The 26220-nt window shown below is 47.6% G+C and overlaps 9 protein-coding genes across 9 annotated transcripts; 3 read left to right on the forward strand and 6 right to left on the reverse strand.

The window, feature by feature from the left end:
• Positions 1-212: 212 nt before the first annotated feature.
• Positions 213-2781, reverse strand: TRUGW13939_07165 (uncharacterized protein; the record flags this gene model as incomplete). The annotated part of the gene is made up of 3 exons (XM_035490307.1): positions 213-1849; positions 1907-2434; positions 2502-2781. The coding sequence occupies 3 exons, from the start codon at positions 2779-2781 to the stop codon at positions 213-215; spliced, it is 2445 nt and encodes an 814-aa protein (XP_035346200.1).
• Positions 2782-3625: 844 nt separating this feature from the next.
• TRUGW13939_07166 (uncharacterized protein) lies at positions 3626-6205 on the forward strand (the record flags this gene model as incomplete). Its single annotated transcript, XM_035490308.1, has 4 exons — positions 3626-3808; positions 3880-4306; positions 4361-4424; positions 4492-6205. 4 exons carry the CDS (start codon positions 3626-3628, stop codon positions 6203-6205), a joined length of 2388 nt encoding a protein of 795 aa, XP_035346201.1.
• A 432-nt stretch (positions 6206-6637) lies between these two features.
• On the reverse strand, positions 6638-8158 carry TRUGW13939_07167 (uncharacterized protein; the record flags this gene model as incomplete). The annotated part of the gene is made up of 3 exons (XM_035490309.1): positions 6638-7071; positions 7468-7520; positions 7587-8158. 3 exons carry the CDS (start codon positions 8156-8158, stop codon positions 6638-6640), a joined length of 1059 nt encoding a protein of 352 aa, XP_035346202.1.
• Positions 8159-11132: 2974 nt separating this feature from the next.
• Positions 11133-12503, reverse strand: TRUGW13939_07168 (uncharacterized protein; the record flags this gene model as incomplete). The annotated part of the gene is made up of 6 exons (XM_035490310.1): positions 11133-11510; positions 11569-11718; positions 11774-11899; positions 11954-12206; positions 12274-12421; positions 12482-12503. 6 exons carry the CDS (start codon positions 12501-12503, stop codon positions 11133-11135), a joined length of 1077 nt encoding a protein of 358 aa, XP_035346203.1.
• Positions 12504-16480: 3977 nt separating this feature from the next.
• TRUGW13939_07169 (uncharacterized protein) lies at positions 16481-20547 on the reverse strand (the record flags this gene model as incomplete). Its single annotated transcript, XM_035490311.1, has 2 exons — positions 16481-19259; positions 19346-20547. 2 exons carry the CDS (start codon positions 20545-20547, stop codon positions 16481-16483), a joined length of 3981 nt encoding a protein of 1326 aa, XP_035346204.1.
• A 1536-nt stretch (positions 20548-22083) lies between these two features.
• Positions 22084-22596, reverse strand: TRUGW13939_07170 (uncharacterized protein; the record flags this gene model as incomplete). Its single annotated transcript, XM_035490312.1, has 2 exons — positions 22084-22449; positions 22504-22596. The coding sequence occupies 2 exons, from the start codon at positions 22594-22596 to the stop codon at positions 22084-22086; spliced, it is 459 nt and encodes a 152-aa protein (XP_035346205.1).
• Positions 22597-23140: 544 nt separating this feature from the next.
• Positions 23141-23937, forward strand: TRUGW13939_07171 (uncharacterized protein; the record flags this gene model as incomplete). Its single annotated transcript, XM_035490313.1, has 2 exons — positions 23141-23465; positions 23522-23937. 2 exons carry the CDS (start codon positions 23141-23143, stop codon positions 23935-23937), a joined length of 741 nt encoding a protein of 246 aa, XP_035346206.1.
• Positions 23938-24391: 454 nt separating this feature from the next.
• Positions 24392-25120, forward strand: TRUGW13939_07172 (uncharacterized protein; the record flags this gene model as incomplete). Its single annotated transcript, XM_035490314.1, has 3 exons — positions 24392-24670; positions 24728-24806; positions 24873-25120. The coding sequence occupies 3 exons, from the start codon at positions 24392-24394 to the stop codon at positions 25118-25120; spliced, it is 606 nt and encodes a 201-aa protein (XP_035346207.1).
• A 77-nt stretch (positions 25121-25197) lies between these two features.
• Positions 25198-25873, reverse strand: TRUGW13939_07173 (uncharacterized protein; the record flags this gene model as incomplete). Its single annotated transcript, XM_035490315.1, has 2 exons — positions 25198-25493; positions 25579-25873. The coding sequence occupies 2 exons, from the start codon at positions 25871-25873 to the stop codon at positions 25198-25200; spliced, it is 591 nt and encodes a 196-aa protein (XP_035346208.1).
• Positions 25874-26220: the final 347 nt, after the last annotated feature.

The raw sequence follows: 26220 nt of genomic DNA on the forward strand, positions 1-26220 counted from the left end.
TTCTCGTAAAGCTATTATTTTGATACGTAGTAGGCCTTTTGATTACTCGGACGTCCTTGGTGGATATAAAATTGCTTTTCAGTAAGAGCTCACTTGCGTTTTTCTAACATTATATACCAAGCCAAACCTAGCGCAACAAAGTATTTTCTTTTGAAGAGGGGGAAAAACCAAAACCAAAAATCAACTGATATAAACATTCATCGTCATCATAATCACGAATCCCATGTTGCTAACCCATCCAGTATACAACCCTCTTCACGGTCATGTCTGATCTTGAGCTCTCCGATCTGATAGACCGTCTCGCCTTCCCGTTCGAGCAATTCGCGCACAGCCGTAGCACAGTCCCTGTCTACGACGAGAACCATACCGACACCGCAGTTGAAGGCGCGTGACATTTCGTGTGACGAAACGTTACCAGTGTTCTTCAGCCATTGGAACACGGGAGGCAATTTCCAGGCCGAAACGTCGATGTGCGCGGCCAGCGTGGGTGGTAGCATGCGAGGCACGTTTTCGAGCAAGCCGCCGCCCGTGATGTGTGCCATACCCTTGATTGCCGCAGACGACGCCGGGGCATGCTGCGAGGATGGAATGGCGAGAGCCTTGAGCAAGGGCTTGACATAGATGCGTGTTGGGGTGAGAAGGGCGGTGCCCAGGACTGGGTTAGGGAAGATTGATGACGTGAAGGGGAAAGGCACGGGATCGTGGTAGGTCAGTCCGGATTTGTCGACAATCTTGCGCACCAGCGAAAACCCGTTGGAGTGGACGCCATCGGAGGCGAGTGCCAGGATAACGTCGCCCGGTTTCATGGCTGTTGTGTCGGGGAGAATGGTGCGGCGATTGGGGCCCTGTGTGTTGATGGCTCCCACGGCAGCTCCCACGGCGTCGTAAGCCTCATCCAGGAAGAGTCCTGGCATTTCCGCAGTTTCACCGCCGATGAGAGCGCATCCAGCCTGGACACAGCCCTCAGCAACTCCGGTGACAAACGCGGCCGCTGTTTCGACGTCGAGATGCCCGCACGAGTAGCAGTCTAGGAAGAACAGCGGCTCGGCCCCCTGGACGACCAAGTCATTGACGTTCATTGCAACCAAGTCAATTCCGACTGTGTTGTGTACGCCAACAGCGTGTGCAACCTTCAGTTTCGTCCCAACGCCATCAATGGCTCCAATCACTGTGGGAGAATCTGGGTGGTAGGCCGGGTTGGCTGCTGCTAGAGAGAATGTGCCTCCAAATCCGCCGATGACTGCATCAGATCCTGGTCGGCTAGTACGGGCTACCGATGCCTTGATCTTGTTAACAAGAGCATTGCCGGCGTCAATTGAGACTCCAGCACTGGCATATGTAAGACTCTCTTTCTCCTGTGCAGGACTGCGGAAAGCACGGTGGGCGATATCCTTGCGATAATGCATGCCTTGAAAGTGGATAGTAGCGATACCCTCGTAACTTTTACGAACTGCTTCTTCGAGAGTAGAAGCCACAGAGGTTGCCGCAATGACACGACCTCCCGTGGCCTGCAGTTCGTTATTGACAAGAGATGTGCCTGCATGGAAGACTATGGTGTCCTGTGGAACAGGGTCCAGGGTGACTGCGCGACCTTTTGCATATGAGCCAGGGTATCCTTCCGCTACTGCAATAACAGTCGTTGAGAAATTGGGTTGGATAACGATTGAAACGCCGTCTAGCCAGTGTTCTGTGCATGCAACCATAATCTCGGCAAGATCGGTGTCGCTGCTGAGAAGAGGAAGTAAAGTCTGGGTCTCAGGGTCTCCGCCGCGAACGTTGTATTCGAGAACCTTGGGTCCATCCTTGGTCATCATTAAACCGGTGAAGAGAATTCCAACAAACGGGAAACCTGTGTCCGGTGGTTAGCAATCGTATACTTGTAATTACGTATAGTCAAATCACATACCCTCTCTTCTCATTCCATCGATTGAAGGCTGGACGATGTTGCGGTCGATCTGCGCGAGGACCTCTTTCGAAGCAATCTTTGTTGGTGCATAGCAACCCATGCCTCCTGTATTTGGCCCTTGGTCACCGTCGAAGATACGCTTGTGATCCTGAGCTGGTGGAAGAGACCGGATAGTGTAACCGTCGCTAAAGGTCAGGATACTCAGCTCGTCTCCATCGAGATATTCCTCAATAACAACCTCATCCCCAGCCTCTCCGAATTGATGGTCAAGCATAATCTCTCGAAGCGCGGTGTGTGCCTCTTCTTTCGTTGTGGGTATGATGACGCCTTTACCCGCAGCCAGACCACTGGCTTTGATGACTACATTGTGATCCACCGAGTCAAGGTATTTGCGAGCCGCTTCGTAGTCGGTAAAGTTCTCGTACGCGGCTGTTGGGATCTGGTGCCTCTTCATGAAGTCCTTGGAAAATGCCTTGGAGCCTTCCATCTGTGCTGCAGTCTTTGATGGACCGAAACATCTGATGCCCACTAAACCAAGAACCCAGTAGTTAGAAACATGTCAATCCAAATTGGAGAACTTTCAATGGTGCCCTACCAGCCTGGAAATATCCCTGAATACCATCGACCAGAGGCGCCTCAGGGCCCGGGACAACCAAGTTGACATTGTTCTTCTGGGCTAGGGCGACTAGGCCGGGATAGTCGTCGGATTTGACGCTCGCATTGACAACCTTTTGTGATGATCCCGAACCAGTTCCGCCGTTTCCAGGAGCGACGTAGACAACATCGACCGAAGGTGATTGACTCAGTTTCCACGCAAAGGCATGTTCACGACCACCGTTGCCGACAACGAGCACGCGCAATCTTTCTCGGAGCATCTTCGGAGGTGACCCTGAACTATCAAGTTATGTTAGACAATGCAAAGTAGGAGATGGTAAATAATGCGTCAAGATTGGGCCATCAAGTCTACATGAGATGTAAACCTCATGTCAGAGTGAACGATGCACGATCCTTGGAGGCAGTTGGAAGAAAATCAAATTCTAGTATGAAATGCGGCGGGGTAGGAAGAAACCCTAAAGCCAAGGGCAGTTCAAACAGAAGGCTCAAGAATATCAAGAAAATGGGCAATATAGCATGCAAAGACTGGGAACTTACAGGCTTCTCTATACCAGCGAGAACGGCCAAGGAATTGCTTGACGAAAGAAAAAGAAGAAGCTCTTGCTGCGCCTGGAAACTTTTTTTCCACTGGGACGGCAGGTGCGTTTCTCCGACCCCGCGGCGTATCGCGCCTGCCAGTTCTACTGCTGTGTCTACGGGTGACTGTCACGTGTGTGTTGGTTGCGCAAAGGAGGCTTATATATCGATTGAATTACTAAAACTCCTCATACCGGCCATATTTCGACAACGAGGAGCCAAAAAAGACATTTTCTAGAGAAGAATCCTCCCATCCGAGCGATGTGATTGGCTGCCGATTTCGCAGACCAGCCTTATCGAGGCCCAGCCAATCAGAGGCACGCATGTGGGTCCCGATATTCTCTGATTTATTCCCAATCAGGAAGGCGGTGTGCCCAGGAGTAACGCGTTTTTTTGGTTTTTTACCCCAAAGAAAGCAAGCGCGACCATCATCAGCTTCGAATTGATGCTTGTCGAGTTTTTTCTTTCTATTCTGTCTCCTATGATTGCTATTTACTCACAGAAATAGCTCATTTCCATTTACCGCGGATGTTTCAATCGACGCTGCGGTCTTTTTCGAGGCCTGTTGACAGCCATGTTCTCTATTCGTTAGGGTCGAAAAGGCCATGTCGATTCAGTCGATACTACTATGCAGCCGATATAACAAAACAACCCTTTTCATCTTCCGTCGCACAATCCCAGAATGAAGCCACGACGCATTCAGAGCCGCCTGTAAGTCAAGGATCCCTCGTCGCTCTCCCACAACTTTTGTTGCCACCAAAAACTGACCTTGTCTGTTCTAGTCGACTGGTACTCCAGCAGCCAGCGAGGGAAATAGCCCGGCATCCGTGACAAATCGCGAGTCCGACAATGCTTCTGTGGACGAGCAACTCGATATCGTGTCCAGGGTCAAATCGAGGAAGAAGAAGAGAAAGAACAAACGAGACGATCCAGGTAGCAGCCCTCTACTCTTGAAATTGCAAGAAAGATTCAACGAGAAGGAGGAGCAACCCAAAAAGATCATAGGGAGAATGGCAGCGGAAAAGAGATTGAAAGCGCGAGAGGAGAAAGCCAAAAGGTTATCCAGAGCGAGATCGGAAATGGCAGAGAGATCCCGGAAGAAAAAGGATCTTGCACAACTTCCCAAGTCTCAACAAATATGGGGCCTGAAGGATCATGTTTTTGAGAACCATAAAGGGTCTATCGAGTCAATGGGCCAAGATATTACTGGTAAGTGATTTGTCTTCAACTATTACATTGGCCTTGCTGTTAACGCCAGGATAGCACTTGATGTCGAAACAGCACCTGTTCCCAACTTGTCTTTTGGATTGGATAGAGTTATCTTCAAGTAAGTATTGACCATACCATGAAGAAAAAATAAAAGAGAAAGAGAAACTAACATTTTCCCCTACTAGTCCCGGCGTTTATCACCTTCGTGACCCGCGTACACGGATTTATAATTTCGATCCCTATTTGGACAACATTATGCCCGTATCGGAATTTGACTTTGAGGCTCTGAAGGAATATATCACATCTTCCAAAGACGAGTCTCTTATACAGCTTGCGCGCGATTACAATAAGAAATACGTTGGTTCCTCGTCCAGCATGACGGGAGTTCTTTCTCACTTCCACTATCTCCTATCCCAATGGCGACCGATCAACCGCGACATGGTGTCGGCAGGATTTCCTGATAAGCTGCTCACTTTCACACGGCTTTTGAGAAGCCCTGCTGCGATGTTTCTTCATTATAAGGATGGTGTTTATGCCATTGATGCGGATAAAGAGTTTGACACCGCCAACGTTTTGATGAATCTTGGTAAATCCATGGAAAAACTGTTGACTCTACCCAAGGAGGAATTCGAGCGGTACCGCAAGTCCAGCGAGAACAAAATCTCAGCGGAAGAAGAGCGAGCTATCCCAGAGGCATACCACTTTTCCACAATCGGCGATTTCATCATGAGATCTCAGCTCGACGGCTACGACCCCAGACTGCCCGGAACCGGCATGTTTGACTTGAAGACGCGTGCTGTGGTATCGATTCGAATGGACGTGAAAAACTTCCGCAAGGGCATGGGATACGAGATCAAAAACCGGTTCGGCATGTGGGAATCGTTTGAACGGGAGTACTACGACATGATCCGCGCCGCGTTCCTCAAATACTCTCTGCAAGTGCGAGTTGGCCGCATGGACGGTATCTTTGTGGCTTTCCATAACATTGAGCGCATCTTTGGCTTTCAATATATCTCGCTAGCAGAAATGGACCAGGCACTGCACGGGCAGGAAGACCAGACCCTAGGCGACAGGGAGTTTCAGTTGAGTCTCAAACTGTGGAATATTATCCTCGACAAGGCTACGGCCAAATTTCCTGGAAAGTCGCTACGTCTACACTTTGAAACGCGTGAGGGGAAAGTGCCGCACATGAGGATCTTCGCGGAGCCAGTCACGGACGCACAAATCAAGGCGATTCAGGAGAAGAACAAGGATATGATCGAAAAGTTGCAGCGTGAACTCCTCCATCCAGAGCTTGTTGGAAAGGGGGAGGACGAGGAAGCCGCGCGGGTCGCAGAGCAAGAAGAACAGACTAGATTTGAAGCCGAAATCGAGGCTGCTGATGCGGCTGAGGCTATTGCTGAAAGAGATGAGGAAGTTGTTATGTCTACAGAGAGTGGCACTGTATCTGAAGACGCCGAATCCACAACGAGTGCAGAAGACGTATCCGAGACCGCAACCGCATCTCTCGACGACGACAGGTCCACCACCCAGATCGCAAACGAAGAAGACCCAAACCTGCCGCCACTAATGGGCATGACCCTCACCATCACCAACCGCGTCAACGGCAGAACCGTCGCACGCCCCAACTTCCTAAAACCCACCGATACATGGGAAATGCAATATGACATCAGCGAACTGAAAAACAACAGATACCTGCACGGCTCGTACGCGTCTCTGAAAAAACGCCGCGCCACTTCGCTTACTTTCGGTGGCGAAGACGAGACTTTTTACATCAGGGGGCTGAGGAAGATGGCCGAGGCTGGGCGCGTTCACCGTGCTGAGCAGGACCAGTTAGACAAGGAGAAGGGTATTGCTGTTTATGAGCCTATTAATTCAGTTTCGCAAAACTCCAAATGAGCCGACTGACCGTCTTCCTTTCTTTCTTTTTCCCCGTTCGGTATTGGTGGTGGTGACGTATTTTTATTCTTTTCAGAAAAAGGGAGGTGGGCGTTGCATCTCAAACGGATCTTTCTCAAGTTTGATATTTTTTCTCATGTACTATATACATAATTTAGGTCTAGATTTCATCTGTGCATGGCGAGTGTATTGATATTATTGGGAGGGAAACCATTGATATTTCTAAAGAGTATCCACAAATCATTAATCTCTCTCACTAAATACCTAATAAAAAATCACCACCTACTTACTCAAAACAACTACAGACATGTGAGATAGAAGGGGTGTCTGCACCATCCCCCTTCGCGGCGGCAGTAACATTTGATTGCTGCTGGTAATCCGTAACTTGGGATCGTGATTTATTACATAGTGAACAAGTAGCCAAATACTTCATTATAATAACGCCTTGGTCAAACTAAGCTTCAACATGACATTCTCTCCTTCAACGATTCCAAGGTGTAGCTTTTGGTGTATTCTGAATAGAAATGCGCCTTTAGTGAGGTAAGATTTGGGGTAAAATTTGCCGGGTTTAAATTCTCCAGATTTCTTGACAGTGAACTCCTCTCCTTCTTCTAGGACCTTCTTCCATTTATCGATTACGTTTTGCTCTTGTGCCCTATGGCCTGCTTCCAGGAACCTCTCGAATTGCTTTGCAAAGTATCCGCGTAATTTTCCGTCAGGAGAATCACGAAGAGATAAAAATCCATCTCTCATGCTTTTGGCCCACTGCCGGATTTCTGGATCCGGTGAACGAAGAAAGGTCTCAAATGTCTCTCTGCCAACTCCAGCAGCCATTTCATCCCATTGACGTCTTGTCTCTGGAGGTCCTAAATCCTTGAAAAGCAACGTTGAGAGGTCTACTTGCCCACGGAATGGATTTATCTTTTTGCGTATCTGGCGTATCTGGCGTATATGCGGCCAGGTGTTTTCGTGGCAAGGTTTGAAATAATAGCAATAGCCACATTTCCGCCAGGTTTAAGAAAGTTGGATCTGGACTCCGGTAAACTTGGTCTCCATATCCTTCAGATCTGCATTGAAGACTGTCAAGAAACTTGTTTCGTTCGTCGTCGATTCGTTCCACATATGGTAGTGTAGACAGAACGCTGTGGTCTTATAATGGTTGTCCTTGTAGGCTTTGATTCGGTCTTGCAGACAGATACTTTGGTCTATATACAGCCAGAAGATCTCCTCATCTGTCTAATAGATGATATACAAGTACACACCAGGGTCCTTCGATGATGCGGGATCGCGTAGATCCTCTTTGAGATCCAGGATACTAAGGTTCAAAACCATCTGGTCAGTATAGAGTACTGATGGTTTCCATGATCAAGAATGATCTCACCTTTGTTTATGAATGACCCCCCTTTGACAGAGATCTTTGATTTTTCGAGGCAGAAGAGAGTCTAAGATTTCCTTCACTTTGTTCTCTCCAACCTGCTGAAAAAACCCCTCGTATCGATGTATTTCTTTGGCCTTGAAGATCATATGATCTAGGAGCTTGATCCTATCCACCTGCCCTAAGCTTGGAAGCACAATCGAAGGATGCTGCACGTTCCAATTGTCAGCCTTTTGTAAATTCTTCTGTATTCTTTCTGCGATGACCAGTCCACTGGCCGAAAAATCCCCATGGGCATCTTCGGGGGAGTCCCCCTGAGCCTCTTCGCCAGGCTCTGGATAAAAATCAGCCGAACCTTCCGAATCTTCCTCATAAAGCTCTTCTAGACCCAAAGGTTGATCCCCGGGTTCTTCGCGCGTTTCTGCGTCCTGGACTGCGGTAGGAAGACTGCCATAGTGTAACCGGACAAACGGAGGAAGCTGGTCAAAATGTAATAGCTCTTCCAATTCCTCCCAAACGGGCCAAAGCATTCCGAGGAGCTCTCCTTCTTTGGGAAAATTGGACGTAAAGCTAAACATTGTCTTCAAGATACCGTATAGTTCGGAACTAGATGGTGTATTGCGATTGTACGCGGCGAACGGGAAGCATGTTTGACGATAGGAGTCTAACAATTCAGAACAGAAAAAATGAAGCTTCCTAACCAAATTCGGTGCATAAGGTAACGGCCGTATCGGTGGATGCAACGTTCGTAGCAACCAATCGGGGCTTGTGAGAAATCGTGTCAGAAACTCTGAGAAGCATTCGCGAGTCTCAAATAATTCCGTTTTGTCGAAATTATCCAACAACTGTTCTGAATAATAGTCCCGTTCGTCACGAAGGTCGCTGTGTACGGTATCCCATATGTGGGTGCATCGTCCTATCCATGGCTATATGAAGAAGGTCGGCGTGTGGAATATAAAATGTGATAGCAGATAGTGTTTCATTACCGGTGGAATGATGGAGGCCATATTTTAGCTGAGTGTATAGAGACTAATGCTAGGTAGGCGAAGCTGGAAGCAAAGCAGTTAGACAGATATTAGAAAGGAGGGCTCTATTATAGTCAGGTGCACCTCCCAAAGTTTTCCTGTGGGCCGGATTTCCCAAAAAATTTTTGACGGCATCGCGGTTGCGGCACTTCGGCATGGATCCATTGAGACATGCATACAAAGAAATATATATGATATGGACGCCGCCTCATCAACTTCATCAAAGCGCATCAAGTACGCTATAGAGAGCTGCTCAGCTGCGGAGAGACATACCGTGCCATGTAACACGGACGTTTCAGGAGCTGGGGCCAAAAATACAAACTTAACAATAAAAACTGGGATTGGAGTTTGCTTAAAGGAATGTATGAAAGAGACAGCCGCAGCGTTGACGCTCCTGCTATCATTCTAATCTGTACAGGCTACCATGCCCATTAAAGCTCTCTCTGCTCTATTGTAAATATGAAGATTATCACAGGAGCGGCCCTCTATGGGATGTATGCGTTATTGTCGACTTTTCCGGAAGCCGCCAGTTACACTCCACCGTTAAAGTTCGGGCCATGTCCAAGTGAAATCCGAGCAGGCAAAAATACAGGGTGTGAGACTCTCAAGACTTCTATTAACCTAATAATGGTGACCTCGACGTTCCTGCCAGCTCCGACTTCACGAATATCAGCTCGACATGGAGTGAGGCCATCTTGGCCACTTGTGACATAATTGGCGTGGACCTGCGTGGTATCGGATTCAGTAACGCCGTTAAGTGTAGCGGTTTCCTCTACAGATAATGACGAAGGCTTTGGAAAGCTAGTCTCATTCAATAAGGCTTTTGGCCGAAGTTGCCTGAATATGACGGGCAATCTAGTTAATTTCCTGGATTCATACTTAATGATGAAGGGACTTCGAGCTTGTTAGGCAGGCCCTTAATGCGGACAAGTTCGATTTTGTTGGCTTCTTCTACGGAACCTAGCTCGGGCAGGTCTATTTGACTCTAACAGCCAAGCCATCATTATATGTAAAGCAATCATGGACCACTAACTTAATATAGCTCCATAAAATATACATATACTAGAAAAACCACGCCCGCTCAGAGTGATAGGTAGGACAAAACGTAGCAAACCTAGAAGAGACGGCCGAAAACACAGAGAAACAATATCACAATGTTATCGAGCAACAAAAGGAAAAGCACTAAAATAAATTCCTCACAGACAATAATAACATATAAAAGGCCGCCAAGTATTTAAAATTAGGAGAGAATACCATATTCAGGAAGTTACCATAGCTCATCAAATTAGATAGAGCTACTACTACTAATCATAAGCAATAAGTAGAAGAGCTATTAACTAAATTCTTTCCTTCTCTACTAGGCGATATTGATAATGAAGGACCTAGACCACAAAAAACGTTAGTAGAGATGCCTACCGTCACTATAAAAAAAATAAAGCAATAACTATTTTTTCGCGAAATCGTAAAAGGCACCGGAAGATAACAGCTTATTAATAATTATTTAGAAGATGACCTTGTCTATTATTAGGCACAGAATTCTTGACCTATTTCATGTATTGCTAGAAAAAGGTACATTATGTACTAAGCCAATAGAAATATATAAAAATCATATTACTTAAAAAGCTAAATAAAGAGAACTACACCATGGTAAAGACCTAGAGGCTGATTTCTCTTCTAGCAACACTTGGCAAGATACTAGAATCTGTGACGGTCCTGACCCAGGTCGCGGCCTACGAGTCCTGAGGGGTGCTCAGTGAGCAGCCTCAGGCCCCTATTTCGGGCTCTATGTGCTCCAGGAGCCATCCGGGAGCCATCCCCGAGCCAGGGTGAGCATAAAGCGGCGTGACGCTGAGCTGCCTAGCGTCGCACAAATTTGTTATATAAGTAGGCTATATGTAACAAATAAGTGCGACGGCCGAAATCCATCGCCGCACGTGATGCCTCACCCATAGATCCTAGAGCGGTGCTAAACGCATGACTTTATATATCTAGATGTTCGAACACAGCCACAATACATGGCCTTACTGTAACGTACTAAATTCAGGCTTTGTCTCGTTTCGGTACGGTAAAAACGGCTCGTCCTGAATACATGCTAGAGCGGGATCGTTTCCATACATCATGAAGATGCTCGATATTTTTGGGTTGCTCTTTTGCGCACGAATTCCAGTAATCTTCATGACTCGATATTTTGCACCTTCCTCCACATATCGAGCCATGCTTTCCAGATGTCTGGGTCCAAGTTTGTGATGTGCATCTTATCTTTTGGATCACGCCAGCAATGTGGACCTAGCTACTCACTGCTCAAACATAGCTTCAGAATTTGCATGTACAATAGTCTCTTTTCTCAAACTTAGTTTTCTCGATATATGACACCAGTATGATCAATATTGACCAGCCCTTGTCACTATATATACATATTTTCCTGCTTCTTATATCCAGAAATCAAGTTGCTCCAGCCAGAGTTATTTCCTCCTTCTACTCTGCATCATACTTATAGGTTTAATAATCGTCCTGTAACATTGACTTATCAGGCTTTTCCTAATCCGCTCTGTTCCATTTTTGTATCACGGAACATATTAAATGTCGATTTGATGTCTCGGAAGAACTCCACTGGGTTGAACAATGCGAGCCAAGCGTGAATTCCCAAGGGACCACCCTGATAGCGCTTTACGTGGGGGCTGCCGGTCTCACTGTCGACTTCAGTCAGGTACTGCTGGGAATCACCAACACGTCTGACGTTCAATGTCGTGTATGGCTTGAGGGAATAGGCATAGTAGAATAAAAGCGCAAATGGGACCACCTGCAGACAGATAATCAGGGTAGGTAAGCCAATGATAATGTCTGCATAGGTCATGGTATCGGAAATCTTGAGGGTGCCGGTGGAGTTCAGAATCATGAATATGATCTGTTATTTATTAGGGTTTCGTCACTCTTTACATCAAAAAGGGGTCGATCTTTCTGACCTGTTCTAAGAACTCAAGGCCAACAACCATCTTAAATGCCAAGAGCTTCATCATTGGCTTGTGTTCTTGCATGTAAGACTTTAGATTGCTGTGGAACCTGAGGATACTTGTCATTGCCACGGCAAGTGATAGGATCTCAATGACAGTGATCTATTTGAAGTGTCAGACCTAAATACATTGTCAAAAATACACTAAATGAACTTACATATAAGTGAGAAAAATGGGCACCTTTGCCTTCGAGGCAGTAAATTCCCTGTGCTTGCGTGATGCTTTGAACTATGGCGAGGACGAATGTGACAATGGGGTACTGCAGAACTAAATACCAGGTATGCTGCGAGCGTACAAAGTCAGTTGAATCTCCCGCTATAAATTTCAGAGCACTAACCTTCAACCACAACAACCCGTTCGTTGTTTTGGTTCTGCCGTATCTCTTTGGAATGCTCAAAGATGCAAAGAACTCAACTCTGTGTCGGTCGTTCGGCGCGAGAAAATCGCAGAGCAACATGAGAAACCAATACAGGGCAACCCCTTGGAAAACCTTTGTCCATCCAACCATATAGACATATGCGTTGGGAAAGCATATTGAAAGAAATGAATAGAGCGTATATAATGGGAATAGTGTAGCAATTCTCATAATTCTTGAATCGACTCCCGTCAGTATCTCCGATAATTCGCTTACTTCAGAATAAGGCTTATTGAACTTACTTGAGCTGTTGGTGTGGATCACTTAGGTGCGTTGCATGCCGAGCCATAACCGTGAAGATCACCAAGCAAGTGACACCCGTGCAAGCGCCAGAGAGTATCATATTAAAATGGTGAAAGGTGAAGTCGCCGACAAAGTTTTTGGATGCATCTAGTTGAGAAGCAAATTAGTTTATTGAGTTCGAAAGACCATTGGCGTTAAATTGCGCACCAGGACGCAGATGGGACGGCATCGGGCAAGCTGTACTGCCATGGTGAAGGGCCATTCTGAGCCTCGATACTCTAGATGAATGTGCTGTTGGTAAGAATTCTGTAAAAGTAGCCTCAGTAAAAGTATGAATCAGTCCTGACTAAGGAGTATTGAAAAGTGAATCGGTTGGATCAATTGATAATGATTTGAAGGCGGCAGGGAGATAGACGTTGTTTTTTATACCTATGAACAACTGTAGACTGAAATTATTGAGTCCATGCTTCGCTGTTATATTTAGGATATGACGTACTTCTAATACTCCACATAAGAAGCTAAACGGCCCTCCGACATGACTCCCCGAGTCCCCAGACATAATTAGTCCTTACATGATTCCATTCCGAACGGTAGACGATGTTTCTGATTAGCCAAACATCGTGGCTACTTAAAGAGGACTAGTGCAAGTGGAAGCACGCCCCAGGACTAATCACATTTCAGCCAATCACATCCCTGATATCTTCAGCCCCATCTGCCATCTGGCATACTCTTATCGGCAAGCATATGCAGATCAGTCTACTCCGTACTCAATGCTGACTTCAAGCCAGCAGAAAAAGGATTCAAGAATCCGTTCCCCCTGCACCTCGAATCAAACAAGGTTCTCGTATCGTCTATTTTCTCCACAATTTGACGGGTTTATAGCCAATCGGACATCAGGCCGAACAACCGTGGCGCTGCAGAATGCATTGCCAACGAGCATCCCTTTATCATCTGATTAAAAGCCTGATTTGTAGGAAAAAGAGGGCTTGTAGTACGTCGCTTTAAAAGTCGCTTTATAGAATTGGCCTGGTGCTGCAAAGTCCGAATATTATGAGGTGTTATAAGTGTACTGCTGTTGGTTGACGAGGTACCCGGTCTTGAAGGCACTGGAGTTGGTATTTTCACAGTAATTTTTTAATTGAGATAGAACCGATTCAGGATTATGGCAAGATGCCTATATGCGAAAATCCACTATAATATTTCTTATAGTATAAATCTCCTCGCGTATCCCTGGTAGCATTGATGCTTATCAATATGGTTAATACCACAGCGCATCCAATCCTCAACCACACATCCGAAGCGGCGCTTAAGAACAGCAAAAACACCCACATCAAGTAGCTACAATAGATGCGAGGAATAAGGAGGCATGCATATAGAAATAATGTCATGGCCATGACAATATTGATCCCATTCCGGCGTTAAATGGCTACTGTGGCTATCTAATATCAGTAACCGGTATTTTCCAATCTTACGATACCTCGTAAATTTATCGAAGACAAAGTAATCCAATTTCATCTGATGTCCATCCATTTGGTGATTGAGTAATTGACCAATCAGTCTGTTTATGCTTGGGTTTGGATATAATCAATGGAGGAAGCACCCATCCTTGTGTGCTTATACATTCCACAGCAGGGACCCATTCGCGATTTCCAGGTTGGATGAGGCTTGGTTTGCTCAATCTATCACGACTGCATATAACTTTTGCAGTGGCAATGATCCCGAGAGCAAATCTAGTCTCATCAAAATTGTAAATTTCGTTTATCAACGGCGCGAGGACCAAGAAATATCCCGGATCCTGAAATCTGTGCTCACAGAGATACCCCATCAGCCTCTGTCGCTGCTCCAGAGGAATCTGGTGCTTCGCCCACAGGTAAGGACTCGCCTAGGCTATTTCAATGACGAAGCCACAAGGCCAACAGATAACCAGCCGTGGATCGGAATTCCAGTAGAGCGGTAGATGGCGCCATTCGGGGAGTGTGGCTGTCATGTTATTAAGACAGTTAAAAGATGGGAAGATATATGGATTAAAAAAGACCAGAAGGACGACATATCACTCTATATAACGATCCATGCTGTAACGCTATCTCTACGCGTGCACAGACTTGAGGACCCGGCCAACAATTAACCCAGTAGACTAGGTATCCGGACATCGGAAACTCCAACCTCGCCCCAAATCCTAGATATTTGTTTCCAAAAATTTTTGTCCATACAATGATTCATTTGTAGCCTAGAAACCGAGTCTTTACAAAAGCGCATGGTGTATTTTGCATGTTGCTGGGGTGTGCGCATTCCGGTCACTGCATGTCCTGATCGACGGATACCGAACATACCACCACTCAGCACGATCCCATCGAGATATGCCCGATATCTAGCCCCAAGAAAGGTCTGAGAATAAAGCCGTCTGTTTAGTCTGAAGAGCAAGACTTTATAAAAGCGCATGCCATGTTTATAAGTTTACGAACACTACATATCCGGTATCCGGGCGCCGGACGGATAAGCCACATCTATACCCTGGATGCCAAGCCCAAACAATCTATTCACGATAGAGTCGCGACCTGCAAACTGGGTCTTGTACATCTTTTTTGAAACAAAGAAAGATACAACATCAGACCCCGGAAATCCGAGGTAGCATTCCTCTCATTGACTCGAAAGCTGCTTGGCTAAAGCCCTTTGTGTTTTCAAATGTTGATTCTTGTATAGCTAGAACCGAAGGTATGTTGGGGTGATCGATCCGGCGAGAAGAGATCGCCTTGGCCAGTGAGAAAGTCCAATTCGACCACGATCGCGGGGCGAAGTCTGCGAGAACTTCGAGCGAGAGGTGCATCATTTGTTGTCCATGCATTGTCTGGATCATTGAAATATGGCATTTCTTCCTTGGGAGAGGCACAGTATTTATTGAATAGTAATAAGGTTGTATCATTTCATCTTTTCTAATACTTTAGAGAGGGTTTATGCTAAAGATATATAAACATCGGGCTATTATGACTAGTATCCCGGGTTATTCGTCTTTTGCCTGTGATCATATGCCCAAGAAAAAATGAGATTAAAATCTCGACTCTGATGAGTGGCTCCCATCCCACCTAACACCTTTGATGATTGACATTTTTGAATAGAAACTAAACATCCAATCTCCCACACTATATCTAGATGCCCTAGTTCCAGACTGTCGTTTCGAGTTTGATGGTTTCCCTCTCTTTCTCATCCTTCACATCCAGGAAATCACTCCTCCTGAACACAAAACCTCCTAGCACCGTCTCGTCACCACTCCCATCATCAGCCTTCCTGATAACACTAAACGGGTAACATAGCTAATTGTTAAGATCCATGTGGGAGCTATTATTTTCATTTGAATTAGAGTCCTCGCCCTTATTATGACACGGGACTTCTTGGTATTCGTATTACGTGGGTATCTCCTCTATCTGTAATCCAAGTTTTCCAAAGTTGGAAAATTTTGTCCATTCTATCATCATTTTGCCTCGATGACATGATTCCTGTGTCGTCAACCGTCTGCAAAATCCTGTGCCCGATCGACGTATTGTCATCGGTCTCTGGGTGAGTAACTTTAGGGTCCCTATTTTAGACCCTGTGTGCTCTCTGGATCTCGTAGGTCCTGTTCCCTAAGCGATGATCCTAGAGCTACGACTGAGTATAAAGCAGTACCGTTAGGCTCACCCTAGCATCGCACATGTTTGTTATATAGGTAATTACTAAATGCATGTTCATCGTCCAGAAATAAGCCCTGGCTTTCCAATTCAATTGTATGTATAATGGCACAAAGAACGCTAAACACATAAAAAAAACACATGAATCCTACCTATGATGGCAACAAACAAGTAGATAAACAAAAAACAGCCGTTGAAAAAAAAAGTCAAATGTATAGTCAAGTAGTAAACAAGCAATAATGAGATGGTATCGTGCGTGGAGTCCAACAAGGAAAAATCATCGGTAACGTTTTAACGTCGAACTAAACTTTTCAAGAATTCATGAAAAAAAAACACAGGCAGTCACTGGATAGTTGAACAAAAAAAAAGAGAGAGAAAAGAGAAAAGACCGAGCTCAAGGGGTATTAGAAGGAGAACGACCAAGAGAGTTATGCAGATGACTGCCGACTAGCGGCGGTGCAAAAATCCCAAAGAATTCTTCTCTGTCAGTCTAAAAAAGTAGACAATTCGTGTAGTGTATGTAATAAGAGTATAGCCTAAGTGACTATTCAAAATCCATTTGCGGGAGTGTCCAATTGATTTGCGGCGGTGCATCAGTCGTTTTGACCCTCAGCGACTCTTTCGAGTCTCCAAAACTGCTAAACTGACGCATGCCTCTCATCGCCGACTGGCGGTTGGGAAGCAATTTTCTCAACGAAGACGCTGCCAGGCCACTGGTGCTGTGGAAACTTTTAGACCCGGTTCCTGTACTTGTGGACAGGTTACTGGAACTGCCAGTGCTTCGGATGCTTTCTGCGGTATGAGCTGTCTTTCGGATTGCAGGGACTGGAAGGGCGAGCTGAGGTGAAGAGTTTGATGAAGCAGTATACTCTGCCGTGCTGACGCGAGCAGCTTTCTCGAAGGCAACTGAAGTCGGTGAAACAGGTCGTGTTGTTTCTCCCACTTTCAAAGACTCAAGTGTACGCGTAGAAAAGCTGCTCGACATTGTGATGACAGGTGATCCACTTGCAGAACTATCTTCCAGGGCATCGTCATCTACCTGAGATGAGTCGGACACTTTCGCAGGCCCGTTCACATCAAGCTTGTGCATATCTCCCAACATAGCAAAAAGATCGCTGGACATGCCAGGGTGAGACTCGTCAACTACCGTAGGCTTATTCGGATCTATTTCTTTGTGATCGATGCTATCGAGAGGAATATCGTGCAGAATACAATAATTCCTATACAAACACTGACGGAGTCGGTCCACTTCGTCATCCCATCTGTTGTTTAATGAGAGCAGTGTGGTTTCCACTTCATGTCTCAAAGGATCCGAGTTTGACGGCTCTGCCAGGGATTGAGAGGACGAGTAAGAACCTATAAAGCTGCCTTTTGACAGCTGAGGCGAGACTTGATGTTTTGCAAGTTTATGGCCGCCAGATGGCTGTCCAATTGCTATGGCAGCGTGGAACGAACGACGAAGAGAACTGGCAGCAGAACTAGGAGGATGCAGAGCGGTCTCGCGATGGATATTCTCAATCTCCCGACGAATCTTCTCCAAGGAATTATGGCGGTCCGAATTCATGTTAGGGAGAAGAATGACTGAGGTATTTTGCTGAAGACCATTAACAAGAACCGTGAAGGACTGGAGATTCATGTCATTGTTTTCACAGTAGATTTCACGAAGGGAGGAATTATGCTCGAGAACTGTTGCCAAGGTGCTCGCGCCTGGCAGACCAAGCTTTTGGTGTTCAATCCGGAGCACACGCAAAGACTTGTTCTTCTGTAAGCCCGTCAGAGCCTGGTTTAGGCCAATACCGAAACGAGCGACGTCCAAATGGGCGTACTCGCCACTGATATCTAGCTCCTCCAGGGTTTCATTTTCTTCAAACATCAATTGTAGCGCTTCGCAGGTTTCTGGGCCAGCGTCATAAGGGAGTGATGCTTTGGAGATATCAAGGTAGCGCAATGTGGTATTCTTCCTCACCGCCTCAACCAGTTCCCGAAAATGCTCTTCCTTCTTGAAATCGATCATGCGCATTGACAGGTGAGTTGGGGCATGGTTCTCTGCAATAGCCTGAAACAAGAGAGTATAGTCGGTGTCTAAATTATTCTCGTTGACATGGAGATGCATCTCTCGACTGGTTTGAGGCTTCTGCGTAATACAACGAAGAAATGTAGCAACGTCCGCACCAGTCAGTCCGCATTGATCTAACCGTAGAGTCCTAAGAGACGATGACCGGTCACTCGCCAAGTAAGCTGCGATGGAATCCACAGTCTGCTCATTCATAGCAGTCTGGCTTAGAGAGAGCTCTTCCAGACGCCAGTTCAACAAAGTCTCAGGTGCGATCAGGGGGCCGGGCCCCGAAGTCCTAGCGACACGGGTTAGATTGATCTTTCGGATATGACCAAAGTAGCCGATCTGCTGTTGGAAAAGCTCCGGACTGAGTCGCCCTTGGATTCCAGAAATATTTATCGCTTCCAGGGTTGCTTCCTGAGTAATGAGGGTCGACAAGATGAGATCGAGATCATGAACAGAGAGACCACAGTCTCCTACCTCGAGGGCTCGCAAATGGCTAGTCCGTTGAGAGGCAGCATCGACCAAATAATCGAGGTCTGAATCACCTAGTTTGATACCGTTGAGGACAATCCAGTCGACATTTGTGTACTGTCGACGACAGAGTGGAAAGATGGCTTCGGGAATACCACAACCTGGATCACGGGCACCGCTATCAAATATAGGAGTTCTCGATAAACAAAAGGAAAAGTCGACTTTTCGTAACCTTTTGCTTTTCAGCGCCAAGGCACGAATTTCCTGAGACAACAGGGACAGGCGATCCTGGCCTGCAATGTTGACCGGTGACCCAGTCCTGGATACAAGAATATCGGGGTCGAGTCCATGGGAGTCACGAGTTTTCTGCAAAGCGTCGAGGCTGATGCCACTGAACGAAATGGAGACAAAGGTTTCATTGTAACGAAGGGCCCGCATAACAGCCAGGAGCTCCAGAACGGTATAATGTTGACGTCGACTGGCGGCTGGAGGTAGAAGCCTGAAGCAAGGAGCATCTTCGCAGTCCAAATCGATAGTGTAGCAAATGTTTGAGGTGTCTATAGCATAGCTGGCTGAGTAGGCAATGAGAGTGCGGTCAAAACAGCCAAAGTCCTCGTCAAGCTCTGGGGCCGGGATAAGATCGCCGTGAACGACTTCGGCAGAAGCTATGATTTCATATGGCTGGTGCAACCAAAGAGGACGTAAGAACTCCGTGCGCTGGCGAATCCACAATGCGATTTCAACCGATGATACCGAAGCCAGGTGTAAAAAGCATGGATTACCCGGAGGGACCCTTTGAAAGTCAGCGTTACAATGCAATCAAATACAAGGAGAAGAAGGGCCAAAAGAGCGAAAAAAGGAAAAAGAGGGATGGCCTACCGAAATGTCAGTTGAAACCTATCATCTCCGGAATGCATTAACAGCGAAGTTAAAGCCATCAATCCAAAGGATGCGCCGTTATCGAGTTCGCTGAGAGAAATGAGCGAAGACCGGCTTGACTGTTTCTGAAGAGGGAGGAGATGTATTTTATGGAGGCCAATGGCAAGGTAGTACACTGTTGCGGACAGCTTCACAATCTCGTCGGCAGAGGACCGATTGGCGAGCTTGTTTGAAGACCGCTGTACCACACGGAAAAGCTGGAAATTCTCCGGGTCATAGTCTCGATCCTGCTCAAGCACTCTGATGGCATTTTCCAAGGCTCTGCCCTCGAAAGGTAGCGGCTCTAGCGTGCGCATGGAGTGGGCAGCCGAACGGATACCAATCAGCCAAAGATTCTGCTCGTCAGGGTCGGCGAACTGAATGGCCATCAAGGCGGCTTTGTTGGTTCGGTCATCGAGGTAGGACAGCTCCAGGGTGGACTGGTGCCTCGAATCATCAGCTCGGTGAACGGAGACAATGCTAGTCAAGGCGATTGCCGCAATATCGCTACTGTATGCTGATACACCGTGGTCTTGTAGAGACGCAATAGAGACGATCGACTGGCGATTGACCGGGGTTGTTCGGCCGGAAGGCGCTGAAATGGTGGGGAATAGATCAGATGCCTTTCCCTGGCTCTTGAAACGAATCAAATGGGTATCAGTCAAGACTAGGTAATGGTGTCGCTTCCGCCACATGGTCCCTGCTGTCTGGACTTCGCCATGGTGTAAGACGACGTGGCCGAGTAATCTCTTGGGATGGGGTGACGGAGGATTGGAGTCGTCATCGTCGAGTAAAGGGCTTCTATTTGCCCTGTCATCGTCTTCAAAGGACTGCAAGGAACGTAAGGAGCCAAGCATGGACGATCGTTTGTTTCGTTGAAAAGATTTGCGCTGCTGTTTGTGGGCCTCAGGAGGAGCGGCGATAGAGAAAGCCGATTCCGAGGCAGAGGTCTGCGGCCGGCGCAGGACATTTGTCGAGCGACCAGGACTCTGGTCTCGAGTGCCAAAAAAGCCGGAATTGCGTCGAGTTCGCTTCTTCGTCGAGGACAGGCCGTCTGAGGAGGAGCGGTCGTGGGAGGCGGGAATAGGGGTGGTGGTCGACGAGGAGTGGAAGAAAGTGAAGCTCTTTCTCCGCTGCTTCTTGTTGACCAGGGTTTCGGCCATGGTTCTTATTAAAGCGGTGTCAATGGTGTCGCTTCCCCACGATGATGCCGTCAGGTTGCTACAAGGACGACAGCGGCAGAATTAAAGGCTGGACTCCAGCCAACCAGGGCCGGGAATAAATACAAGGGAGGAGAAGGAGGAGAAGAAAAGAAGCACGGAATTAGCACAGCACCCGACCGTTCGTATGATGAATAGTTCTGGCAAGCAGAACAGGAAGAAAACAGGCTAGCAGCCACATGGGAACTAGGAAGATGGGCAAAAGTGAGGGGGGGCGACCTGGAGGCCGGGGTTAAGAGGCGGAAGGCATCGAAGGGGAGATAAAGGGACAACTGGTCGCAACAATCCGGATGGCTGCCAGACTGCCGCAGACGGAGGCAGGTTGAGGCTGGCGGTGGCGAGACGCTGTGATGGAGATAACCGCGATAAGTAACTTGGTGACGATAGCGACGATAACCGGGGCGGCAGGCACACAGGGGCAGCAGAAAGAGCCGGATGCGGATGCCAAGACGACAACAGGAAGAAAGACGTGCAACCCAGCTGGAGGTTTTGTTCAAGTGTCTCTGTGTGACCGTGATGTCAGGACTGCAAACGTCGAGTACGTAGCTAGTGACGCACGGATCTCGAGGGAGGAGAGGAGAGATGATAAGAGAGAAGCGAAGACGAGAAGAGGAGGAAGAAGAAGAAGAAGGAGAAGGAGAAGAGAAAGAGGTCCAGGACCGGACGAGATGCAGCAGCCAGACAGAAGGCACAAGAGGAGAAGACAAGAGAAAAACGCTGACGTGCCTGGCGACTCAAATAATCAAATAATCAAACAAAATAAGCAAAACATCGAAAAAAAGTAACCACTGGCGCGTGGGGCTCGGAGCTTCCGCCGTCGGCCAATCAGCAAGCCTGAACAGCCGGGAACGGAAGGCACCCGCCTCGATCCGCGCTGCTGATTGGCTGCTCGGGGCGGCGCTAAGTCCTTGTCTCACTCAGCCGCGCTCGCTGATTGGGTCGATTGGCTTCCAACTGCATCCTGATTGGTGGTCTTTGAATCGGGAGACCCACTCTGCCGATAACCCGATCCAGATATCACGATCACTCCGGAGTACCACTATTAGCATCATCAATTCATGCAATTACGGAGGATAATCGCCAATTGATGGATCAATTGAAAATCTCCTGCTAACTCACCATGTTTGCCGGCCCAGTTTGATTTTGAAAGTACTCTCTGACACGTCGACTAGCCCGATCAGCAGGACGATGACGAAACAGAGACATCGGGCCCACATGTCTTTCTTGCCAGCGTATAATTTATCATGCTACACTTATAGTCGCTTTTTGGTTGAGAGCTAAAGAAGTCAGTGCGGGATTCGCAATGGCATTGACGTACGTGTATTATTTAATATTACTGTGTACATATTATGTTTATCCCATGCATATATTCAGACTATTACCCCGGGATTTACAGCCATCACCAATCAATTGACCAATGGATGGCCCAATATAAATTTGTCTCAGCGCCAGCGCCAGCACCCATAAAATTACTGCGATTTACTCCCCCATTCTCCTCTCCAACCTCCTCTTCTTCCTCAGCATTTCCATGTACTCGCCCGCCCGCTTTTCCGCCCAAATACTACCGCCCAGAGTCATAACCGCAATGTGCAAAAACACTTTAAACTGTGGTGTCAGCCCGCGGTAGACGCGGGACATGGGCGCCAAGCTCTCGGACAATGACGTGAGCGGCCGGTAGAACACGTGCTGGCGAATACCATGTGCTGAGAAGGGAGATTTTTTGCTAGACGCTGATGTCGATGTTGATGTTGTGGTGTCGGTGTTGGTGGGTGGAGAGGCCTTGTCGAATGTGAATGGGTGCGGTAGCACGAGTATCAAATGTGCGAGGATAGACATGGAGCCAAACTAGCAGATCGTTAACAAACAACGCCCCCAAAAAGTAGCAAGTAAAAAGCATACTCGGAGAGCACCTGTGGCAAACCCTTTGACCGCCTCATTGGTGATCTGTTCGGGCGGCTCGACCTGGGCTCGCACGCTCGTGGGCGGCGGCATGGTGCGAACTGTTGTTGCGACTCGTCAATTCGGTGCAGATTCAGTCGAGCATGTATTTCTTTTTCTTTTCGAAAGATCTGACAGAAGCGGTCTGCGATACGATCGATGGCCAAGATATGCACGTATGACGTGGACGGCGATGGACAGGACGATGCTCGGTCGATCTACAGACTTGGCAGGCAGTGTTAGTTTTTTTTTCTCTGCATCTCAATCCAATCACATACAGTACAGTCAGTGGAAATTCCGATCTGGGCCAGCCACGATGAGATGCAATAAAGAATGCAGGTTGTTTGTTGTTTGAGGTTCACGTTTGAAGTTCTCTCGGCGGGATAACGCCGGGCCAATGGGAGGTTCGCCGACTGTCTGACCGAATGCGGAGAAAAATATCGACTTCTTCCAACCACCACTAAGCAGTTCGATCAAGATCACGACTCGATCGATTCAATTGAATTCAGCTAGCCAGCTGTTTATCGCATATCCATCCATCCAACTAGCTAATTAGCTAGCTAGAAATACAACACCCACCCAGTTCCCTCCCCCCACCATGGCCGGCACGCTATCTCGTCGGACAGCGTCCATCTCGCGCATCACCAACGAGACCAAAATCCAAGTCTCGCTCTCTCTCGACGGCGGCGCTTTGCTTCCTTTTGGAGCAAGCGACCACTTCCCCGCGCCCGAGTCGGCCGAAGACATCGCAGCCGCAAAGAAAGGCGTTATCCCGGACAAGAATGCCCCGCACTCTACTCAGTTCACGTCGACCCAGCAGATTACGATAAACACGGGCATTGGGTTCCTGGACCACATGCTGCATGCGCTGGCGAAGCACTCGGGCTGGAGCTTGGCAATTCGTGCCAAGGGGGACCTCTACAGTGTGTTCTCTCCCTTCCTCTTTTTTTTTTTCGTTTCTTCTAACAGACATATCTAGTCGACGACCACCACACTACAGAAGACACCTTCCTCGGCCTCGGCACCGCCTTCACACACGCCCTGGGCGCCCGCGCATCTCTCACACGCTTCGGCCGCGGTGACGCACCGCTCGACGAAGCCTTGTCGTGGGCCGTCATCGACCTGTCGAACCGCGCCTATGCCGTGATTGACTTGGGATTCAAGCGCGAGAAGATTGGCGATTTGAGCACGGAGATGATCACGCACGGCCTCGAGAGCTTTGCGCAGGCGGCCGGCGTCACGCTGCATGTGGGCTGTACTTATGGCGCAAACGATCATCATCGTGCTGAGAGTGCGTTCAAGGCGTTGGCCGTTGCGGTGCGGACGGCGTGTGCGCGCCGGTCTGCCGGTGAGGTGGGCGCGGGCGATATTGTGAGTACGAAGGGGGTTCTCTAGTGTATAGACTCTAGAACATTGTATAGAGAGTTGTATGAAAATAATGAGAATATTGAGCTCGGAGATAGCACTGTCTCCGTACCGTGCTCTGGTAGTAGTTTCAAAGATATTGGCCAATCACGAGTCAGTCAAAAAAATATACTAATACCATAGTAAATACTACATATTAATAGATCCAACGGACTCACTCTGCCGCGCACCGACAGCTAGACACAGGTAGAAATACAGCCTTGTCCCTAGTTGTATAGAGCGGGCCGACTCGCCGACAGCGCAGCCCGTCGCATCGACAAGTCGGCGCTGCAGTTTCCGGCACTAGCCCAGTTAGGAAATATATAAACCGACACACAAAAACTATATAAACCATATGTTTTCTACCTCTATATCTCGAATAACAATCAACGAGAAAACAATTCAATTCTAGAAACAAGCCAACAAGCAAACAAAGAAAATCAAAATGTCTCTCCTCCAAGCAATCCAATCCCGTCGCTCTACCTACCGCCTCACCAACAAAAGCCCCATCCCAGACACGCGCATCCAAGAAATCGTCAATTTCACTGTTCGACATGCGCCCAGCGCATTCAACGTGCAGTCTGCGCGCGCGGTTGTGTTGTTTCGCGAGCAGCATGAGAAACTGTGGGATGTTGGGTTGCAGGTGATTCAGACAGAGATGCCGCCGGCTGTGAGACCCGTGTTGGAGACGAAAGTTGCTGGTTTGAGAGCCGCGTATGGGACGGTAGGTTTTCCCCCTCTTCTTATTGTTTGTATTTTTGAGATGCTAATCTATTTGCAGGTGCTGTGGTTCGAAGACGGCGCTGCGCTCGACGCATTGAAAGACAAGAACCCGGCTATCCAGGGCCTCATTCCTGAATGTATGCAATACTTTTTCTTTGCTTCCAAAAAAGATAAAGAACAATAAAGCTAATTTGTGTAAAAAGGGTCCGCACACTCCTCCGGAATACACCAATTCATCACCTGGACAGCCCTCGACAACGAAGGTCTCGGCTGTAACCTGCAACACTACAACTTTAGCACCACTTTTATCGAAAATGTGCATAAACTCTGGAACATCCCGTCGTCGTGGAAACTGCAGGCCCAGCTGGTATTTGGACAGCCAGAAGGATCAGGTCCGGAGAAAGAAAAAGAGATACAACCAGTGGAAGGGGAGAGGGTGCTTGTTTTTTGAGTAAACAGATATAAAATATTAGATTAACGAATCAATGGATATAGGTAGAATGAATATAATTTAAAAAAAAGTTCAATTCAAAAAAGTACATCCACAGCACGCTTCCAATACGCCCTGCGCTCCTCGGTCACCGTCGTATTCACACACCCCGAGATATAAGCTTCCCACCCAGCCTGCGAGCCCTGTAACAGTCCCAAACGCACTTCCTCTGAACACTGCGTCGTGAGAAACCACGCGGCCGAGCCAAAATCCCAGTGTGCGCGCGACAAGAGCAGATCGAGGGTTGCGCTGACGTTGTTGTTGACGCGGTCCTTGATTTCGGGGATCGACGACGCGTATTGTTTGTTAAAGGAGGGGGATTGCATATTGCGCGCTTTTTATCACGTTAGTACCGTCTTAAAAATTAAAAATAAAATAATAAAAAAACACATGTATAAAGGTTTAAAAAAAAAACGCACTGCCCTGCCCCGCAACCCCAGGGAAATGGTTCCGATTGTACTTGAAATCGCCAGTCTCAAACGCCATCAAACTGAGCAGCGCGGCCTGCTCGCCCGGACTGTAAATTAGGTAGCTAGTAAAAACATCGTTGATGATGGGGACGGCGTCGGCTGCGGTCGCGCATTCACCGGCGGCGGGCGCGTTGGCGCAGGATAAGGAGTTGGGTGAGATGGTGAGGAGTTGGTCAGTTGTTAGGGCTGCTGCTGCGCTGACGAGAGCCAGAGCGAGAAAAGGGATGAGAGTGGATAGGCGCATTTTGTTGGCATTTATTTTTTGGAGATGAAAAGAGGAAAGATGAAAAGAAGGGGGAAATAAAAGATGACTATTGCCGCGCCGATGTGTCACTGGAATGTAAGCTAGAATACGCTATGACTTGCAAGTTATCTCTGATATGTAACGATCTATTGTATACAGATCTATATTCAATACATATTTACGCATACGCTAGATATTGTAGCACAGGCCCTCCTCACAACACATTAAAATCAATAATAGGCATACATGAACGAGAAATAGAGTGCCCATCACACTCGGGACTGTGCAAGAGAAGAATATCAACAAGCGAGGAATCAATCCCACAAGATCAAACGCGCCATGCAACG

Source organism: Talaromyces rugulosus, chromosome IV (assembly GCF_013368755.1).
Source record: "Talaromyces rugulosus chromosome IV, complete sequence".
Taxonomy (NCBI): Eukaryota; Fungi; Ascomycota; class Eurotiomycetes; order Eurotiales; family Trichocomaceae; genus Talaromyces; species Talaromyces rugulosus.